General features: G+C 42.5%; 1 protein-coding gene across 6 annotated transcripts in view; it reads right to left on the bottom strand.

Moving 5' to 3' along the window:
* Positions 1–19,567, bottom strand: part of PTPN13 (protein tyrosine phosphatase non-receptor type 13) — a 238,727-nt gene that overhangs the window by 46,554 nt on the left and 172,606 nt on the right. For all 6 annotated transcript variants that reach the window (XM_090037019.1, XM_090037020.1, XM_090037021.1 and 3 more), the window contains 10 exons: positions 19,115–19,268; positions 18,814–18,952; positions 18,207–18,359; positions 16,425–16,607; positions 15,459–15,621; positions 9,290–9,713; positions 9,020–9,117; positions 3,244–3,333; positions 840–947; positions 95–226 (listed from right to left, as the gene is read on the bottom strand). In XM_090037019.1, the coding sequence (XP_089893145.1) occupies positions 95–226; positions 840–947; positions 3,244–3,333; positions 9,020–9,117; positions 9,290–9,713; positions 15,459–15,621; positions 16,425–16,607; positions 18,207–18,359; positions 18,814–18,952; positions 19,115–19,268 (1,644 nt within the window). The remainder of the gene's footprint in view (positions 1–94; positions 227–839; positions 948–3,243; positions 3,334–9,019; positions 9,118–9,289; positions 9,714–15,458; positions 15,622–16,424; positions 16,608–18,206; positions 18,360–18,813; positions 18,953–19,114; positions 19,269–19,567) is intronic.

The raw sequence follows: 19,567 nt of genomic DNA, 5'->3' as shown, positions 1-19,567 counted from the left end.
AAGAGGGAGGAAATTATATTCTTCTGTATTATAGTGGGAAAGGGAGAAAGTAATAGAATGCATAGTAAACTTAAGGGTTTGATTTTTAAAATACCTTTGGGAAGTTTGTCTTTTGGCTGAGAGATAACAAGTGTTACGTCTTCAGGAACATTCTCCAGAATTTCTAATGCTGTATGGTGGCTGGCACCTTCTAAACTCACACTGTTCACAGATATCAGCCGATGTCCTGCAAAAGGGGATATATTCAGATACAAGCCACTTAGTATTACCACTTCCAGAATTTAATGAGGTTGCAAGGTTAAAACTCTGCACAAAGCTCTGAATTCATTTTTGTTTCTTAGTTTGTTGACACTGAATGCCAAGTTATTTTGGCCAATAAAATTACATTGACACTGGCAAACTTCAGTGTGCTTGAAGTAGTTTTAGTACCTAAACCTACTTGAGCCTCCCTGCCGATTTCTTTTTGGATGTAGCAGCCACATTTTTCTAGATTTTATAAGCATTTCTATTTTCCCTATGACTCAGTGAAATACAAATAGGGGAAACTGAATAGACCAGATGTGGGAAACTGACTACATACAGTATAGTCAAGTGGACAAACTAAATATATTGAGGTATCAAATAGGTATTCAACATAAACAATTTTTTTCACTATGGTAATTTGGTGTCATTTGGACAATATTAGGTTCACTTTTTAGAGACAGAAATGGAGCTATGGAATTATTTGAAACAAAATAGTAGTCATCAAATGAGGATGGCAAATACCTAGGGAGATATCTAGTAAAGGCATTTCTTAATCTGTTACTAAAGTACAATAATCTCTAATCACATAATTTTACCTGGTTTTAAAGACCCCTCCAAGTCAGCTGGCCCTCCAGGAATAATTGAATGAATAAAAATTCCTAGATCAAGTTTTCCAGCCTTCTCCCCACCAACTATCTTAAAACCTATTTAAAAAACAGCAAACACACACAGAGATATCAATCAAAAGTAATTCCATGCATTACATGCTTGTACCATTCATTTGATACCAAAGACTTACTATTCAAGCTTTCAAAGAGCACTTAAACAACACGTTAATTTAAAAAAGTGACATTCAAAAGGAAGAGACTGACATGTGCATGATAAAGGCTTAAAACTATTTCAATAAACTTTTCTTCTCTGCTTGAGTTTTATATAAGAAATTCAGATCTGATCTAACTAGCTTTTCTGGGGTGATGGGAAAACTTGTAGAACTGGGATTTAGAGATAAAACACATTTATTCAGTGGGTGACTGTGCGAGAGCATTGGAGCTGACAAGCCCCGAGACACGTGGGGCGAGAATCTCCGCAGTAACAACACGCCCGCTGCCCCGGAGGGCGGGGTGCTTACTTAACTGTTTCAGGTGTGCAGCAGAGCAAGAGGGCTTAAAGGCTGCACCGGAATGGAGGAGAGGGGGCGTGGAACCGGAAGAGCCAGAACGGGAGCTGACTGCCGGCGAGAGTCCGGAGCGGCAGATGCATGCTGGCATGCGCCTAGCCCGCATGTTCTGGGGCAAGGGTAAGGCCCCAGAGAGGCGGGACAGCTCGGGGCGGTGAGCCCTGAAGCCAATTGGGGGAACTAGGCCGACCGGGAGCGTCCAGCCCCGGCTGGGGCTACTCGGCGGGAAGCCCTGGGACCAGGGCAACTGACCGGGCAGCACTGTGTCCATGGTGAGGGACGGAACTGCCCCAGGAGTAGAAAGGCCCTAAGGGGCAGACAGCTCTTCCCAAGAGAGAGGAAAAGGAGACTCTTGAGTGGGAGAGTCGGACTTTACTGAAACCAACACGGGAACCTTGAGTCTGCTGCTCCAGTCGGGAACAGGGTATTTGGTTCAGCATTTACTATTTTGTTTTTCGTTCGAGGAATTGCCCCCCCACCCCTCCAGAGAGGAGACTTGAAGGGCAGCAGTGACTTGTGGGTGTTGGACATTCCTGGAGACCCGGGCGAGGGTGTAGGGGAGGAAGGAGCCCTCAATTACCTCGGACCCTGTGTGACCGGAAGTCTCATTTTTGGATGTGCATGCGTCAGAGAAAACACTGAACCAATGAATCATCAAAGACGTGGCAGGCGGTTTGACGCGTACAGACTCTAAGTGAGTACGCTTTCAGGCCAGGGGTTATCGGCAGGACGTGCACTGACGGGTGGACAACCAGACATGCCAACAGTAACCTTTTCATTTATTTAAAACTTCAAGTGTTGCTTGGTTGGTTAATACCTATTAATTGAAAAGTCTGAACAACATTTTAAGGAAACTTCTCTCAAAAATGCAACACCCAGCTCCCTTAATCAAGGCTGAAAGACCTGATCTGCAAAGGACCACCCTAGTTAAATTTTAAGAACACCAGTCTTGATCTTCTCTCCCATTTTTCAGGTATCTTTTATACATCTCAGAGCAACAAGAGTGGACGCACACCAATCTTCTCTCTCTCTCTTCCCCATTCCACCACTCACTCTCTGGCAGGCTTCAAGTTTAAAGCTCAAATATGTCATATTGCTCATTGGTATTTTCCTGTTTGAAAGCAGTGGCTGGTATTGCTTTAAAACTTACAGAGCAATGTTCAAAGCAACATAAAAAGGGACCTTACACATGTGGGATTGGTATGAAAATATTATAGAGGAAAAAGTTAACCAAACACACCTAAGTCAGTGGCAGAGCAGGGAATGAAATCCACATCTTTTTTCTTCTAGTCCTGTGCTTCAACATGCAAATAAAAGCTCCTTCTCTAATGAAATATTATGCTACATAGTAGAAAGTTGGCTCAGAATGATTTCTGCATAGTTTTTAAGATCTCACAGCCATCTCTGTCACTTGAACATAGACCAAACCTGAAAGCCCAGTTATAGAACGATTTTTTCTCTTTAGATTGCAAACAGCATTGAGATTTTTTTTAGTAGGTTACAGATCTATAGAATTAAAAACTAAATGAAACAGTTATGGAGATATTAATATTGTTTTAGAAAGGCAGATACATTATCTTTATCCTCATTTTGCATATGGGGAAAATGAGACAAAGAATTGCCCAAGATCTCCCAGTTATTCAGAACCAGGAACAGAGCCCTAGCCCCAAATTTCAGGTCCAAAGACCATTTCACTGGCCCAGGCTGCTGTCCCCTGACCAGGATTCCTCAGTTAAAAAAAAAAGAAACAGTGAGAGAAACTATTTCACTTCTAGTTTCTTGTATTTAGAAACTATGGGGTATAAATGATGATATCAACTTACCTAAACCATATTTTTCATCTTTTTTCAGATTCACCAAGGTGATCTCTCTTTCTGGTGAGGATGCCAAAGACTGACTTATTTGTAGACTATCTATTGGATGACAAGAAAGGAACTAGATTGTCACGAAATGATATATCACAGCCTTTAAACTGATTTTCAAACCACTGTATTAATACTAAAATGTTCTTCCTATAGCTCAAAATGTCACCCTCAAAGTTGGTACCCCAAACACAACCTGTTTTCTTCAAATAGTCCCCATGATGACGTGTCCGTATAGTGCTCACTCACAACTAAAAAGTGATTCAGATATCTTTTTCCCCAACCTAAAAATTCTTCAAGAATTACTATGTGGGGGTCATAACCTGCCCTCTAATTTTACAACTTGTTAATCTCAAGTCACCAAAGTGTGACAAGTCAGCATGTCCTTATGTGCTTTCCTGAATAAGGAGGGACTTAAGCCCGTGGTTTTCAATGGACATCCCTTGGAAAATGTTAGTTTAGTTATTTTTCTGTAGTCAAAAATAAAAAACAAACACAGCAATTCTTCTGTTTGCAAGAACTCAGAGCAAAAGATGTCACAGTGCTTTTTACACTCTGGATTCCTATTTGAAATGTCTGGGTTTATTCTGTGAATCATGCTTGCACACCAAATAGTGCTAACACTGCATGGCAGTCTGTAACACCCCTAAGGCCTTTACAGGTATTACATGACTAACTGGTTAATTGTGCTATTACCTGGAGACCAGTTACACGTGCAAAGTACTTATCATGCCATAAAGAGTTCACCTGATGGGGCTCCCAGCCACAGGGATGCCCAGCATAAAACCCCTGGGCCCCAGGGATTGTGGCAGCCATGATCCCCAGTGTTTGGAGGTGCATAAAACCTCTGGACCCTGGGGTCAAGGCTGCTGCAATCCCTAGAGCTCCAGGGTGTGGGAAACCAGCAGGCTGGAGGATTTCCTGCCCCAGGGATACATGGAAACTCCGCAAGGGCCAAAGGAGTGCTGCAGGGATGATTGCCTCAACCCAGGAGTATGGGGACCTGCAGGCCAGAGGACTGAGCAATCCCCTGGCCCTGGGAAGGACTGCAGCAATCCCATTCCCCCGAGGTGAGGGGATTCCTGTAGCAGTGATTCTGTAGCCCCACAGGTATATGGGGCATTCCTGAGGCTGGAAACCCCTCAGCTGGAGTCATGGGATCTTGCTTGTTACTGGTGCGGGGGGGGGGGGGGGGCTGGGTTTGGGCTCCTCCTGCTCTGACAATAAGGTTTGATGTGATCTAATGCACAGTCTCATAATTGCGCTGCCTGCCATGCATGTGTTGCATGGCAGGAGGCACATTTGTATGAATTGTGCATTAGATCCCAGAGGGGCCCTGAAAAGATAGTAAGTAAGGCATTCCAGGATGCTGCAGCATTTAAGACTATGCTTAAAAAGTTAAGCCCCAGACATAAGTGCTTTCCTGCATCAGGGAAATGCACACATGGGAAATTCTGGGAGGGTTATATGTGTGAAGGACTTCAGAAGAAACTTGCAGCTCACTTACAATATGTATTGTTGGCTATTCTTTGCAAATACAGCATTTAAAAGACAAAAAGAACCCTGCTTGCTCCATAGTTATCAGAGGACTTTTGGCATGTACAATGCAGGAAAAGGAGAAAACATTTCAACTGCTAGCTTCTGTAAGTACATTTATGATGCTGAAAAATGTTTCAACCCAAGATGCTCTGGCAAACGCCTGCAATTATTTATTAACTGAATGCCAGATTTTCTGTTCAGCACAAAACATTTTGAGACAGGAGATCAATTTCCTATATGTGGAATACCAAAATATAAATAACTCTGTAGTTTAAATCTGTCTTAAGCCCCTTGCTGCAAAGTTGCAAGGTTTCTGTCCATGTGGTCATTTAGCAGATGCTCAAACAAAAAATAAAACTTCACACAACAGAAAAGGACCTCAAGACATTTTAGTTAGCCCTGGCATTTTCTATACTTCCAAAGCAGGTACACTTTTTCTTAAGTAGTGACAGGCAAGCAAAATTAAGAACATTCAATATCTTTCTGGAACCTAAAACACTGTCATATTTTTTAACTGAATATCAAGCTACTGTAATTGCTTAAATATTAGTTAAATGCTGAAATGTAATATAGTTATTAGGTGCTAATGATTAGTAGGTTCAATTTATTGTTACAAATAAAAGCTAATATGTATAAGGAAACTCAGCAGCTATCAGGGCAACTTATAAGTCTGACGATCCAGTGAAAACATGCTAAATTTACAAAATAACTCCACAGAACAAGTCTGTAAGTACAGAACTGAACTTAGTTAATATTAGCATAAGGGGTAAATATGAGGAGGGAAAAACTGCATTACTTCATATGATATACTGACTAGATTATAGCTTCCAGAATGTTTATTACTACTCCCAGACTTTAAATGTTTTAATGAAACACAAATGTCACAAGTATCTATAAAAATGATCCTTTCTTGGATTAATTTCTTTCTTTACATTTGCTGTGTTGTTTTAGCCTGACAAAATTGGAAGGCCCTACAACTTTATTAAAGTTATTCTTAAAAGTGAGGTTTACTTTTCTTGTTATCTGTCTTGTGATGACATTTAGAACAGGTGAGAAAGAGAAATAAACGGGTAGGATCAGTAAACTGCACGACCACTTTAAGAGTGGGTTAAACAGTAACAAAACCTGAACTCAGTGCAAATTATTTACAAACCTACCATTTTGTTTCAATGGTGCTGATGAAAGAGGATTTCCAGAACTACTGATGCTTATACCTGGGATATAAATATACCTATTAGAGATAAATATAAGTTTTTGCTCTCTGTACTTCTTGATCAGCAACACTGCACTATGATAGACTCCCATTGATTTATACCCAGAAGGGTGACTGCGCCTGAAAGCTTGCCAAGGAATTTTTTCCAGCTACTGAGTTGGTCTAATACAAGATATCACATCTACTCAAAGAACCTCAGCTAAATATTGGTATTCAAGTAGGTTTCTGTAAAGAAATAGGTATCTTTGGAATTATTCATTTCAAGAAGATAGTGCTGAGACATGGAATAAAATATTTCAGACTTTTAAATGGAAATAGTCATGGAGCTATAATTATGACTAAGATCTATCTTTTTTAACACATTTCATTTAATCTCCATCTGGAAAAGATTAGTCCAAGAAAACAGTTATTATATAATGCCCAGTGAAGTTATTGCAACTCTGTGCAAAACATTTGTGGCCTCAACCCTTTGCAGAGTCATGGCCTAGGCAGGTATGAGTGACTATGTGATAATGTCGTCTAGTTGCTGGTCCACACATACTCAAAGGAAACTTCTACCTCCTCAAAAAACTGAGTTCTTTAGCCCAGTTTTTGGCAGCTTTACTTCCTCAGCACTACAAAAAGAAAGAGTCTTTGTCCCATATGTATGAGCATGCATGTGTATGTGTGAAGGAGTGGGGCCTAGGAGCTGCCGTGAACTCCCTAGCGCCCCCTATCGTCACGTTAGGGTGGACTAGGCAACCTCAAATCCTCACCTGCCGTGACTCTGCTGTTTAATAGGTTAAATGGGAGGCTGCCTTTGTTCCCCTAGTGAGCAGTATGTGTGTTCTTGCCCCTACTCCAAATGGGGCGCCTCTGTGCGCCCCTCCCTTAAGGAGTATGCGTGCCTCCAAACCTCCCCTTTAGCATGCCCCAAGCCTCGCAGCTATTCCGTGGGATGTTGTACGGTCCCCTGCCCCTCAGGTGCTCTCCCCCGGCACCCTGGGCTTGTCGCCCGCCCGGCGCCCCTTGGGCCTGGCTCGTCGCCGCCGCCCTGTTCCCCGCCGGCGCCCCTTGGGCCTGGCTCGTCGCCGCCGCCCTGTTCCCGGCGCCCCTTGGGCCTGGCTCGTCGCCGCCGCCCTAGCTCCTACTATTCACTCCAATGTCCTGCTACTGGTAAATATCGAATTGGGCTCAGGCGGCCGGAGCCTTACCTGGCCTCCCCGACCCTACTGGGTCTTTACCACGAATCCCGGGTTGGGCTCAGGCGGCCGGAGCCTTACCTGGCCTCCCTGACCCTACTGGGTCTTTATCAATCAGAGCCTGCCCCACTCTGGGGCCTGTGCTGCGCCTCTCGCGCCCGCCGCCCCACTCTGGGGCTCTCGCGCCCGCCGCCCCACTCTGGGGCTCTCGCGCCCGCCGCCCCACTCTGGGGCCTGTGCCGCGCCTCTCGCGGCTGGGGCTACAACCCCCGCTCAGCGAGTGCCCTCCTGGCACTCCTTATGCTGTGCCCGCTGTGGCACTGTGCCCCTGCTGGGCACCGGGAACCCCCAAGCTGCTGGGGAGCTCCCGTGAGGCCTCCTCACTCCCCTACAGCCTCACCCGGTCCTCCAGATGTACTATAACCAAGACACCAGCCACCTGGCTTCAACATAAAACACAGAGCTTCCTGCTCATAACCTAAACACTGAGCCCCCCCACCAGGGCCTCCAACCCTACCTTTCGTCAAGGGGCTCTCATCCCCAGCATCTTCGCAGCCAGTCAGCCCCACAAGGCTGCCACTACCAATTCAGGCTGCTCAGCTCAGCCGCAGAGCTCCTGCTCCTGCGGCTGCCAGAAGGGAACTGCTAGTCAGGCTCCGGCCTGGGCTGTTTATAAAGGCCCAGCCCTGCCCCCTTCTGGCCACCTGACCCGCCTGGTTGCCCTGGCAACCGGCACCTGAGCTGCCTGGTTGATTGGCAGCTCGGTTCCTTTTACTTCCATGGCACAGGACACCTTGGTGCTCCTGTGACAGTATGCAAATACAAGACAGAGGTGTCTATACTGCCAGAAGGCATATATTATGTGTGCACATCAACTGTTGTATGAGATTTTTTTACACTGCATATTTCTAGAGCTTCAAACTTGCAGAATTCTCATTTAAAAAGCAAATTAATATAGGAAGAATCTATCACTCAGACTTTGTGTTACCTAGCTTAACAAAGATAGTGGGAACACCTAAATGTGAAGTTACAACACAATACAACAGCACAGGGCTGTTCAAGTAGTGGCTAGACTGCATGTAGCCCACAAGCGGTTAATTTCGCACCCGCCCCAAACTTCAAAGAAAGCTCCCCTGAGCTGCTACTCCCCTCATAGCTGTCACAGCTGGGTGCTCAGGCTCCCCCTCCCTTCTTTCCAAGGGGCAGTGCAAAACAGCACAGTGCACCCTGCAGTGCTGGGGGAGCCCTCAGTCAAGGAGTTATGTATGTAGGGGGAGCTCCTGGTGCAGCAGCTGGGAGGTCTGCCTGCCCACACAGTGCTGGGAGAGCTTGCAGCTTGGGAGGTGAGAGGAGTCTATCACCCCTGCTGCTGTAGCTCCCAGCCCTAAGAAGTTGCACAGCCGTGCATTACAAGATGCTTATAACATTATTTTAACTCCCTGGACATTCTTTGGGTGTGCCTATACTGCTTCTGTGCTGAACCTGCTGCCAGGAAATAAGCCCTACCTACTCCTTCCTTCTCATTATAAATATCAAAACTAGCAAAATGGTGTTCAAGCTGTGAAGCCCCATCCAGAATGTTTGCCGAAATGTTTATTGCTTTGAGGAGGAATTTTTTGATTCATGATTATATTTTTATTTTAAAAAGGGGGAAATTCATATGTAAAAACAATGTAAGCCAACTGCATACAGTGCCTTAAAAGAATATTAAAGCAATCCATTAGCCTGCATGTTTACACTTGGCAGCAGAAAATATTCCAGATTTTAGTTAGCAAGTAAAAAAATAATACTTTTTTGTGCTGACCTACAACATAGGCTTGACCAGTATCTTCGATGGATGATGAGTCTGATTCATTTTTCCTCCTTTCAAGACTTCTATTTAAACCTGCATGAGATTTGGAACTAAAGGGGAAGGGGAAAGAAAAGGAAAGGTGGTCAGAAGTGGGGAGGGAGGAAGGAGTGTCAACATAATAAAATAATGGTGTAAATAATAATATGGAACCAAAGAAAAGTGATACTAAAAGTAGATTTATTGCATAAAAATATATTTTTGGGAAGTAAAAGACATTCTTACTTGTTCAGCTTTATTGCTCCTGATACTGATCCAGTATCAGATATTGGCGTCTGCTGGAAGACTCTTCCCAATAACATCTCTATTTCCTTTGGGGAGGAATCCATAGTGGCTATAACATTTTTTCGCTGGGGGAAGATAGAGACTTGGCTCTGACTCAGATCATGAAATGATTTGCTCATGGCTTTAGGTCTTTCCTCCCAGGAAGTTTTCTCATTTTTCTCTTTACAACAGCCAGGAAGTGGTTGGAAAAGTGAGAGCTCAGAACAGGACAGTCTCCTCAGAATTTCAGCCTCAACTGACAAAGGTCGGACTGCCAGTCTGTTAATTGTACTGCTAGCCAGACTACCTGTACTGACTGCACGGCCCATATTGAACCCTTTAACAGACTCGGCATGAAGGTTCAGGCTCCTAAAGGAAGCTCTCTCTGCAAGAAATTAATAATTTTGCATAGATTATAATACTACTATAGCTCTTTAAAAATATAAAACACATTTATGTAATACTTTCATATCAAATACACATTTTAAGCTTTCATTGCGCATGAGGCATTTTAAGCTCAGCTGTTTAGCATATAGAAATGATTTAATTAAGATACCATGGAATCTAGCTCAGATACCCCAGTCTGGATTTAACAACAGTATGCACACCTCAGACTTAGCCCTCAAGCTAGTCCAGAGCACAAACTTCACACAGAATATTTCTTCTAATCAGTATTCACATTATTTGCTGCGACTAAACTGCAATGGTGCACAAAAGACTGTTCCTCAACCACTTTTACAAAGTGAATATACTCCATTCTACATCAGGACAGTTCAAAGACTTGAGGAGACATTTTCTCTGTCAGTGCTCACATTATACTATTAATTTCACTAAAAGACTGAGGCCCTGCATTAACATTAATGCACAAAACTGTTAACACAGTGTTGGGTGAAAGCCCCTCAAAAGGCCCAATAACTTCTGAAGACTTCTCCAAAGCTTCACTGAACACTTTTGGGCTGGAACCCCTTTCCAGATCCTCCTACTCTCCTTCCCCACCTGCCTTTCAACTGTTCCTGAACTACCTCTCTGCTCAAGCTGGCCTCTCTTTCAATAGCAAAATCTACTTTCTGACTCTTTGGTTCTCCCTTTTAGCTTCTCCTGGATTCCTAATTTGTGTACTACTTGTGAAGTTCCTGTTTCAGGGCCAATTTAATTTGGCAGCCTTTCCTGCTGGGCACTGAATGCCATTTCACTCAGGTATATTACAGTTTGGGATTTCCTCAGTCAACAAAGTCTTTTGACATGGAACAGAATACAACTGACACTTGGCGCTTAAACAGAATAAGCTCATTTGAAGCCGTTAATAACCCTGATTTTAGTTCAGATCCATCCTATGCTCCTGTCTTTAAAATGCAAATTTGTATACTGCATATATATCCTCTGCACACAGACTGGAAAAGAGATGCTTACAAACAGAAAGAAACTTAGGTGCATCTTTTCACCCCCTTACAACTTAACTGGACATCCATACTTTTTGGCTGTTCCAGTACGTCTACTTACAGTTCAGTAGTTACAATTTAGAAGGCCACCTGGGAACAGTTTTCACAGTAGTGGCTGAGCTACTACAGTTATGTCTTGTACTTAGAGCAGGACATAACTGCTTTAGTAGTTCAATATTCTCTATAACAAATATACAGATTCTTAATAAAGGATTTATCAAAGGTGCATTTGGCATTTTTTAAAGGCAATGACTGCACACCTGTTCTTGTCTTTCAAGTCTATTACCTGCTCCAATCACTTCTCTTAGTACCTATTCCTTGTTATGTGGCAGTATTTGAAGAAAAGTCCCAGCAGCTCCACAGTTCACATCATGTCTTTTCCTTCTGACAAGACCCCTCCTAAGACTCTTAAATGCTTATAGGAGTGAGCATGCATGCATGCACGCATGCACGCACACACACACACACAGAGTAATCAAGTCCTTTCTCTGTCTTGTTTTCCTTTTGGCTGAACATACACAAGTGCTTGAAGTCCTTCCTAATAAACCTGACCTAATCCTCAATTAATCCTTGCAAACCTTCAATGTGTTCCTTTGAGATTTTGAATATCCATTTCTAAACTTGGTATCCACTCCATACAGAATATTCCAAGTGTGCTCTTAAGGTTGTAAGATAAAGTATCAAATGCATTGGTAAAACTAAGTTGAAATGTCTTGGGAATCTCCTTTTAGACATGATGGACTGCATTTTTCAGAACTGGATTTTGGCCTTTTCCAAACACCAATTTATAATCTCCCTATCACTGGTGCTCAAACTGCACTGTCTAATGAAAGCAGCTAGTAGGGCTGTGCAAAGCTTTAGTCCCCGATTCAATTCGGCCCAATTCAGTGGCCTAATCTCTGAATCCGAACTGAATCAGAGGACCCTTTAATCTCCCTGAATCAAATCAGAACCCTTCGAATTGATTCGGAGAGATTCGGACATAGACACAGCTTTAAATGTTTTTTCCACATACCTCTAGGTAGCAGGCGGCTCATGAATGCTGCGATGCTGGGACGCGTGCAGTGTCCCACAGAAGCGCAGGGGTTTCTCTAGCACACTTGGCAGTAGACCCGGAAGTAGACCACAAGCACTTCCAGTCCACTTCTGGGTCTGCCAGGGAGCATGCTGGGGGCCCCCCACACCTCCTCGGCTTGATGACTGGTGCCTCCTGGGTCTGGGGGGGCACCCGGGGTCCCCCTGCAGCAGATCGCCAAGCTGGGGGGTGCGGAGGGACCCCCAACATGCTCCCAGCAGACCTGGAAGTGGACTTCTGGTCCACTTCCGGTTTTGCCACCAAGCATGTGGAGGGCCCCCCCCATACTCCTGTGGGACGCTCCATGCACCCCAGCATCCACAAGCTGCACTGGTGCCTCAAGGTATGTAGACAAAATATTTAAAGCTGTGCCTATGTCTGAATCGCTGATTCTCTGAATCATCATCGAATCTTTAGGTTCGGATTCAGCTGAATTGAATCAGGGACAGTGATCTGAATCAACGACTTGAATCACTATCCCTGATTCAGGCCAAATCCAAATTGAATAGGGCCTGCTTCACACACTGCCAGCAGCTAGACAGATGGCTTACTAGAGACAGTTCATAACTTTTTTTGTTCATTTATACAATTTGAAAAAGATATAAACTATCAACATTGTACACTTTCTATTAAAGTCAGTCATTAGTGGCTATTACCAATCTTTTCTCCCCCATGCTGCTGTATTTGGCACCTGTGTGTTACATCATGCTCCCATCAAAAGCTCTTTTGAGAAAACCACTTTCATTTTATGTTCGTACACAGCTAGTAATAATGGTATCTGAACACTACTGTAGTAGGCAGGTGTTAATAATAAAGCATTATCTTGTTTATCTGTTCTGCGATTGTTACAATTTAACTGCATATTAGTGGTGCTCTACTTTTTCCCCAAAGACTATTTTTCTTACACCATTTTCTATTCCTGCTATAAGAAATGTAGCTCATTTTAAAGGAGCTGGCACAAAAAGAGAGTATACAGCTGTTCAAGGGGTTTCTTGCAAAAGGGAACTGTTTTTTCCACAAAAAGTTGGATCACTTCCTATCAAGAAAACCTCCCTCCTCCCATACTAACTTGAATGGCTGAATGCTTCTCTCAAGTGTTGAGGACACCAAGTGTCACACAGTATCTTCTCAATCAGGAAAACTGGCAGGCTGTCAATCAATGGGCTCTGCTAAGAGCCTGCATACTTGCGTAGTTTTCCAGCCAGGGGCAGAAACACACATGTGTTCCAGATCCTGGGCTATTTTCCTAGAAGTTAGAATTTATGTGAACTTTTTACCACTAGAAATGAATACCTGTCCATGGCCTTTATTTAATTCTTGCTCAGAAATGATGATTGAACTCCAAGGCTTCTGAACTTAGAGAAGGCTGCTGTGCACACAAGCAAATGTAGCCTATCAGTTTCCAGACTCCCGTAACAAAACAGAAGCTGTGTAAGTGTAACAGTTACTGAGTCTGGCAGGCCAAAAAAGCCCTGTACGCAAAACTTTACTTGCTTTTTAAGTATACACTAATACTGAGCTAGAATATGGCAAGAAAGCCTCAAGCCACTTGTTCCATTTCTTTATGCCAGGGGTTTTGAACCAGGGGTACACATACCCCTATGGGTACTTGGACTGGTCCTAGGGGGTACACGTGGGCAAGTGGGAACAGAGCGCTGCCGCCTCCCAGGAGTAGGGCCCGGGTTGCGCGAGGGCAGCGTTACCCTTCTGCAGGGCAGGGAAGTTTGCATGCAGCAGCTGCAACTGCCACACACCAGGCTGGTGAGCTTCCCTGCCCCACGGAGGGGCGCCACTACCCTCACCCCAGCCCAGTGACCTTCCCCGCCCTGGCCTGCTCCTGTTCCTGCCTCCTCACTCAGAGTCCTGCTGTGCACCACCTCCCTCACCCCCCGCCACTTGGCTGCACACTCCCCTGCCCCATGGCTGTACACTATCCCCTTGCTTGGCATCCGGCTGTGCGCTACCCCCCCGCACAACAACATGCCCTCGTTGCTGAAGAATGTGTGTATCCAGAATCGGGTTCCTCACTCACCTGAGGACCCATCAAGCCTGATGGATGTCATCCTCAACTCTGAGGGACTGCCAATGACACCCCCTCATCCCTGTTTATTGGCCATTGTGGGTACTTAGATTAAAAAAGGTTGAAAACCCCTGCTTTCAATCTCCAGTGGTGCTCAGTCTCCAGCCAGCAGGCCAGATCCAACCTGCAGGGCTCCCCACATGTCCAGAAATTTGGCAGTGAGTGAGAGGCAGCAATTAATATTGGGACCTCCACTGCCAAATTTCCAGGCCCTTCAGGCCAGCGGATGGGGCTTGGAGCTAGAGTTGGGGTTCTTTGCTGGGACATCCCTCTGCACCAGACTGGGTCATGGCCCAGCTGGCCCCACACCCCAGATCAAGCCCTAGCCAGGCATGCTAGATTGGGCCCAAGGACTGGATTTGCCTGTGAACTGACCCTGAACCACTCCTCTGGCCTGCAGGGCTGAAGGGATTAGCACCACTGGGATAAATGGTGTGCACTGTCTGACAGAACAAACAGGCTGCAACGTTGTTCTCCACTATAAAAAAATCAGCACCTATACTGTCAGGGAGCCAGCCTCCAAACTCAGCTAAACTGGTAGAAATTTAGTGTGTCAGCAATTGGAATGTGGAGATATGGCTATGGAGGTAGGTCACTCAAAAACAAAGAGAGCATGAACAAAGTAGATTAAATAGTGCTTTGGGAAATGTGTAAAAGCCAGCCAAGTCAGTTGTGTTCCAGGTAGGTGTCAAACTCAGCTATTTCAAAGCAGAGGACACTGTTCAAGCCAAATTAAGTCCCTAATCTAAGAAAAGGACTTGATTTGTTTTGCCTTACACACTCATTAAAATCATCTGTCCCCAACTCTCTAAAGCAACTGTCTCACGTTGATAATAAATTTGTTACTGCTATCAACTACAGGTTTTACTTAACAAAAAAATTAGATACTCCACAGCTTTCATAGCTGGTATCATGAAGTGCTTCCTCTCCAGTTTGTAATGCTTTGGACCACCTCTTTTATTTGCAAATACACTCTGTTCTACAGCAGCTATGAATCAAATAAAATGGAGAAGTTGCAAAAGGAAAATATTTTCAGCTGTCTTTTATACAGATGTGGCTGCTGGAAAAGAGAAGAACAAGTACCAGGTGAGCAAGCAACTTTTCAGACAGCATTTAGAGAACTGCTAACCTAAAGAAAATCTACTAGAACCATGGTGCTCAACCTTTTGGCCCTGCAGGATAGATAGTGGTATGGGGCCCATCTGTGGGCTGAACTGGGTCCTGGGACTGAGTCCTGGGGGCCCAGCACTGCCCCTGCCCAGCCCTGTGTGCTGGGATCAGGAGCCAGATCCAACGCATAGGTCCTAAGATTTAACAGCACCACTCCCCCTATGCCAAATTTCTGGACTGTGGAGAGTCCCATGGGCCAGATGACATAGTGCCACGGGCTAGATTTGGCCCATGAGCCAGAAGTTGAGAACCCCTATATTATAACAGTCACCTTCCACAGAGGTATGTTCCACATTTCAGTGAAATTGTTACAGTACTCTACGTAAAATTTGTTCATATAATAATACAACCATCTCCAGTCATTACCAATATCCTGAATATCTTGGTTGCTCTGTCTGGTTCTCATCTGTAGCTGGAACTTGTGCTGGGAGGAGCACAGGTGCAGGAGATACTGACAAGTCTTACTAGTGTCAGTTTGGAAGGTGTGTTTTATACCATCTGATGTGTTCTGTAGTGTTATTTTCTTTTTCTGCAAGAAAAAAATAGGGAATAAAAATAGTGATTTTTTTTAGCCTAAAATGGACATAACATTTCTGTGCACACAGACGGCAGGATATGCTGAATTTGCTAAAGCAAATCACATTTGCTGGATGAATTTTGTTCAATATTTTGACGAACAAAAATAATTTTGATGTTATCCAGTGAAATAACAGGGCAAAAAAATTTTTTTATATACCAGTCAACCTCTACTACTGCCTCCTGTTGGGTCACTAACAAACTAACAGAAATAGAGTCCGTACTTAGAGCCTGGGAATTTTAAAACTCTAAAGGGAATTACAAACCCAGCTGCTACTGAAAACCAGTGGACCCTGGATACCCAATATATTATTTATTTATGAAAGTGTTAACAAATTTTTGAGGTCTTTTCTTCACCTTCTTTTAAGTGTTCTTGACTACAGCTAACCAACTCTAGGTAAAATCTAAGTAATGAAAAAACAATTTGCAGTTTTCACATAGATAAGCAGTTTGAGATGGAGACTTTTTTTTGTTTATCAGTTGCTAAATTAACACCAGTAAATTTCAAAATTGCCAAGCAATTCCACAAGAAAGGGATAGAAATCCATCATCCTTTGTCTATACTGAGTTTGGTGCTTCTGCAGTTTACAGGCTGTATTAATACAACATTTTAAAACATCAAAGCCCATGGTTTTACTCCTTGGAAACAGAACTTCAGCCATACTAAAAGGTATTCACAGATCACACTGGAAAATGCTAATTTGCCAAATGCCAAAAAAATTAAAACAAGACCAAAAACTATATATACAGACATACACTAAAGGATATTTTCTTTGTTTCTCTCCAGGGGAAACGAAGAACTGGTGTCCGGACTCCATTGTGAACCTCAAAAATAATGACTCCCTTGGAACAGACTCCCAGTAAGATTCCAGTTTGGGATTTCTTCTCGGGCAATACACGATGCAAATAGACTCCATATTCTGTCAGCCGCTGGCATATCTATATGAAACAATATAATAGCACATATGTGAGAATATCAGATTAATCCAAAAGGGTAGTGCCAGTTAAAGATATATCATATGGTCATGTTTGGTACTATTTACCACACTATAAAATTTCAGTTTTTATAGCTGTTTTATAGATGAGTGTATGGTTTGCTACAAACAAATGCACATATCAGTAGAAAGTGTTATAGAATATTATAGGCCATGGTTATAAGCAACCTATTCACCTGCTGAGCTCTGTAACAGTCAACTGCTTACTAAAAACCCTCTAATCTATTAATCCTTTATAAACTATTTAAAAATAACATAAAAAAAAATTGTTATGGGTCACATCTTAAACCATATTTATTTTTTTACTTGTTAATACCACTTTGACCTACTCAGAGTGAAGTAGTATCAAACTCTGTCAGCCTGCTTGAGGTTGTAATACCTGAAAGCATCTTACATGGTTTAAATAACGTATGTAGTAATGAGAAAACAAGGCAAACCTCTGAAGATCTGTAAATAGATTAAGGTTTAGAATCTTCTCTTGTGTGCTCTGAGTGAGCGCAGTGTGAACATCTTGGAAATTTCTGTTACCTTTTTTTGGTTAATCCTTCCCGGGATCAGACAGCTTCCTACAATAGGCCAAAACTGACTTGAGAGCTCTTACCAGAGCCCTTTTTCAAAATCCGAACACAAAATACATTTTGCTGTTGTGTATTCTATTTGCAGTTCCTTGTTACACTTTCCAATGCTGCATATTTGTCTTGTCCATGTTCATTTGTCTAACCATGTATTGGTATAATCATTCCAATCGTTTATTAATACTTTCTAAGACTGTTTAGTATTCAGTGTATCTGCATGAAGGCAACAATACTGTTCCCACTGAAGTTAAGGACAAAATTCCTATCCATTTCAGTAACTGAAAATTGGGCCCTTATACTAGCAATCTGTATAGTTAATTTAGAAGGAAAACATTTTGGAAATATATCAGAATATGTAGGTGGTTAAATTCTCTCTTTTATCTGCAAACACAGCCTAATAGGTATATTATTGACATAGCACATTAAAGGTTATCTGCAATAAAAAAGGAAAAAACAATGGAGTTAAGCAGTTTTCAAATGTTTTCAGTACTCCCTTCTTTACTGAAGCTGTTTCAAAAGACATCAGCCCAAAATAGAAAGCATCAATTGCAGTAAGACTTCTGATTTATTGTGGTATCACAAACTGGGATTCATTTATTGTTTGAAGTAAAATTTCAGAACAGGAGAGAAAAAACAAACCCAGAGTTTTGGTTATAATATTATAAGGATCAGATTTTGTTTTAATTTGTGATGACATTTTAGTTATAGACCCAGTTATGCCAGTGAAACAAACGAAGGAAGAAAATTAAAGGCTTATTCTATCAATTTAATAGTTTCCTTTCCTCAGTGTAAGTAATTTACTTTTTAAGTAGTTCTTCTTTACTTTTTTGCCTCCAAAAGCTATGTTGGAAGTTTATGTATTCCCCTTGTTTTCCACTCTAAGTCCATTTTTTTTTCATTACTCATAGTCTCCGACAGTGATTCTCATGTGAAGAAAGAGGCCAACTCTGAGAGGCATCATAACTAACCTTCAAAAATTCTAACTCTGTTTCTTTTTCAGATGCTCCCACGTAAGTGCTGTGCAGCTTGCATAGTTCTTCTCTGATGTAGGACAGATCTAGCTTCTCTGTCACTCTAGCTGGTAAATAATGTTCTAGTCGAAAATAGGACATGCCATGTACCTATAAAGCAAAGCACTTTTGTGAGATGTTTTTCATGTTAGTATAAAAGCAAAACTCACAAAATAAAAGTTTAAAGATGGACTTTAAACCAAGATTCTGAACCTAGATTCAGAAATAAGTTTCCCATGTGGTTTTTTACTATAAGCCTGATTTTAGTCACACTGATACCAGTGGGATTTTATAGGGTTTGATTCAACTTCCACTGAATGCCCAAATTAGCACATTAGAATAAAATATAGAAGGGAAGATCAGTTCAATACACTGATCCAGATCTGAAGTTTAAAACTCTGTATGAAGACACATGTCTTCTCTATTAGACTTCAAAGAGCATTACAATCGCTGGAATATCAGATCAATAGAACCTCTAACTAACTGCAATAAAGCACTGATTCATACCATAGAGTACATTGCAGAAATTGAACAGCTATCATCTATAGAAAAAGGCATACCCTACCTCAGCCTGGTAATCTCCATACTCCGCCTGTAGGGCCAAGGATGCCAGCAGTAAGGCTGTTTCATCATCACAGTGCATCTTCTCTTCCAGAAGATCTTTCCTCAGCTGTAGATAATACTGGTGACACGTCAAAGTGTGCCTAGTAAGAAACACCACACAATACTGCTTCTTTCAGCAAGCTTTTCTATACAATCAAATTACATCTAATAATGTGCATAGGGAAATTGAGAATGAAACTTACAAGGTAGGGAGTGGACCTAAGTAAGAGGCTGAAGAGAAAATTAAGTGGCCATGTACTCACTGTATGAGACTGACATCATCCACAAAAAACTTAACACGAAAGAACAAAGTAAAGCTGACAGAGGTTTTGCTTTTTTTCTTGGGTTCATCTTTCCATCCTTCAGGAGCCACTTTACTTAGTTTTATGTCAGGATCGATGAAGAAAAATTCATTGTCTACAACAACAAAGGGACAGAAGCTTTCTGGTAAAACAGATATTTCCTCCAGGTGCATAATTAAAGCTAGGCTTATCCTTTTCCAGTTTGGTCTGGATCACTTATTTTGAAATGGACTACATCTCTCATTTATTTTATGACAGCTAACAGAGACTTGTAACACACAACAAAATGAAATATGGGAATATCATTATCGGAAGACTGAATATATGGTCCAGTAAAGTAACAGAACCTTTCACCATTTAAGACCCACATGAGATCTGTGGAAACAAAGTACTCATTTTCATGATGACTGCTTG

Source organism: Crocodylus siamensis, chromosome 2 (genome assembly GCF_052110815.1).
Source record: "Crocodylus siamensis isolate JL-2025a chromosome 2, ASM5211081v1, whole genome shotgun sequence".
In the NCBI taxonomy this organism is placed as follows: Eukaryota; Metazoa; Chordata; order Crocodylia; family Crocodylidae; genus Crocodylus; species Crocodylus siamensis.
Note: the sequence above shows the minus strand (reverse complement) of the source record. Positions and strands in the feature narration are given on the sequence as shown.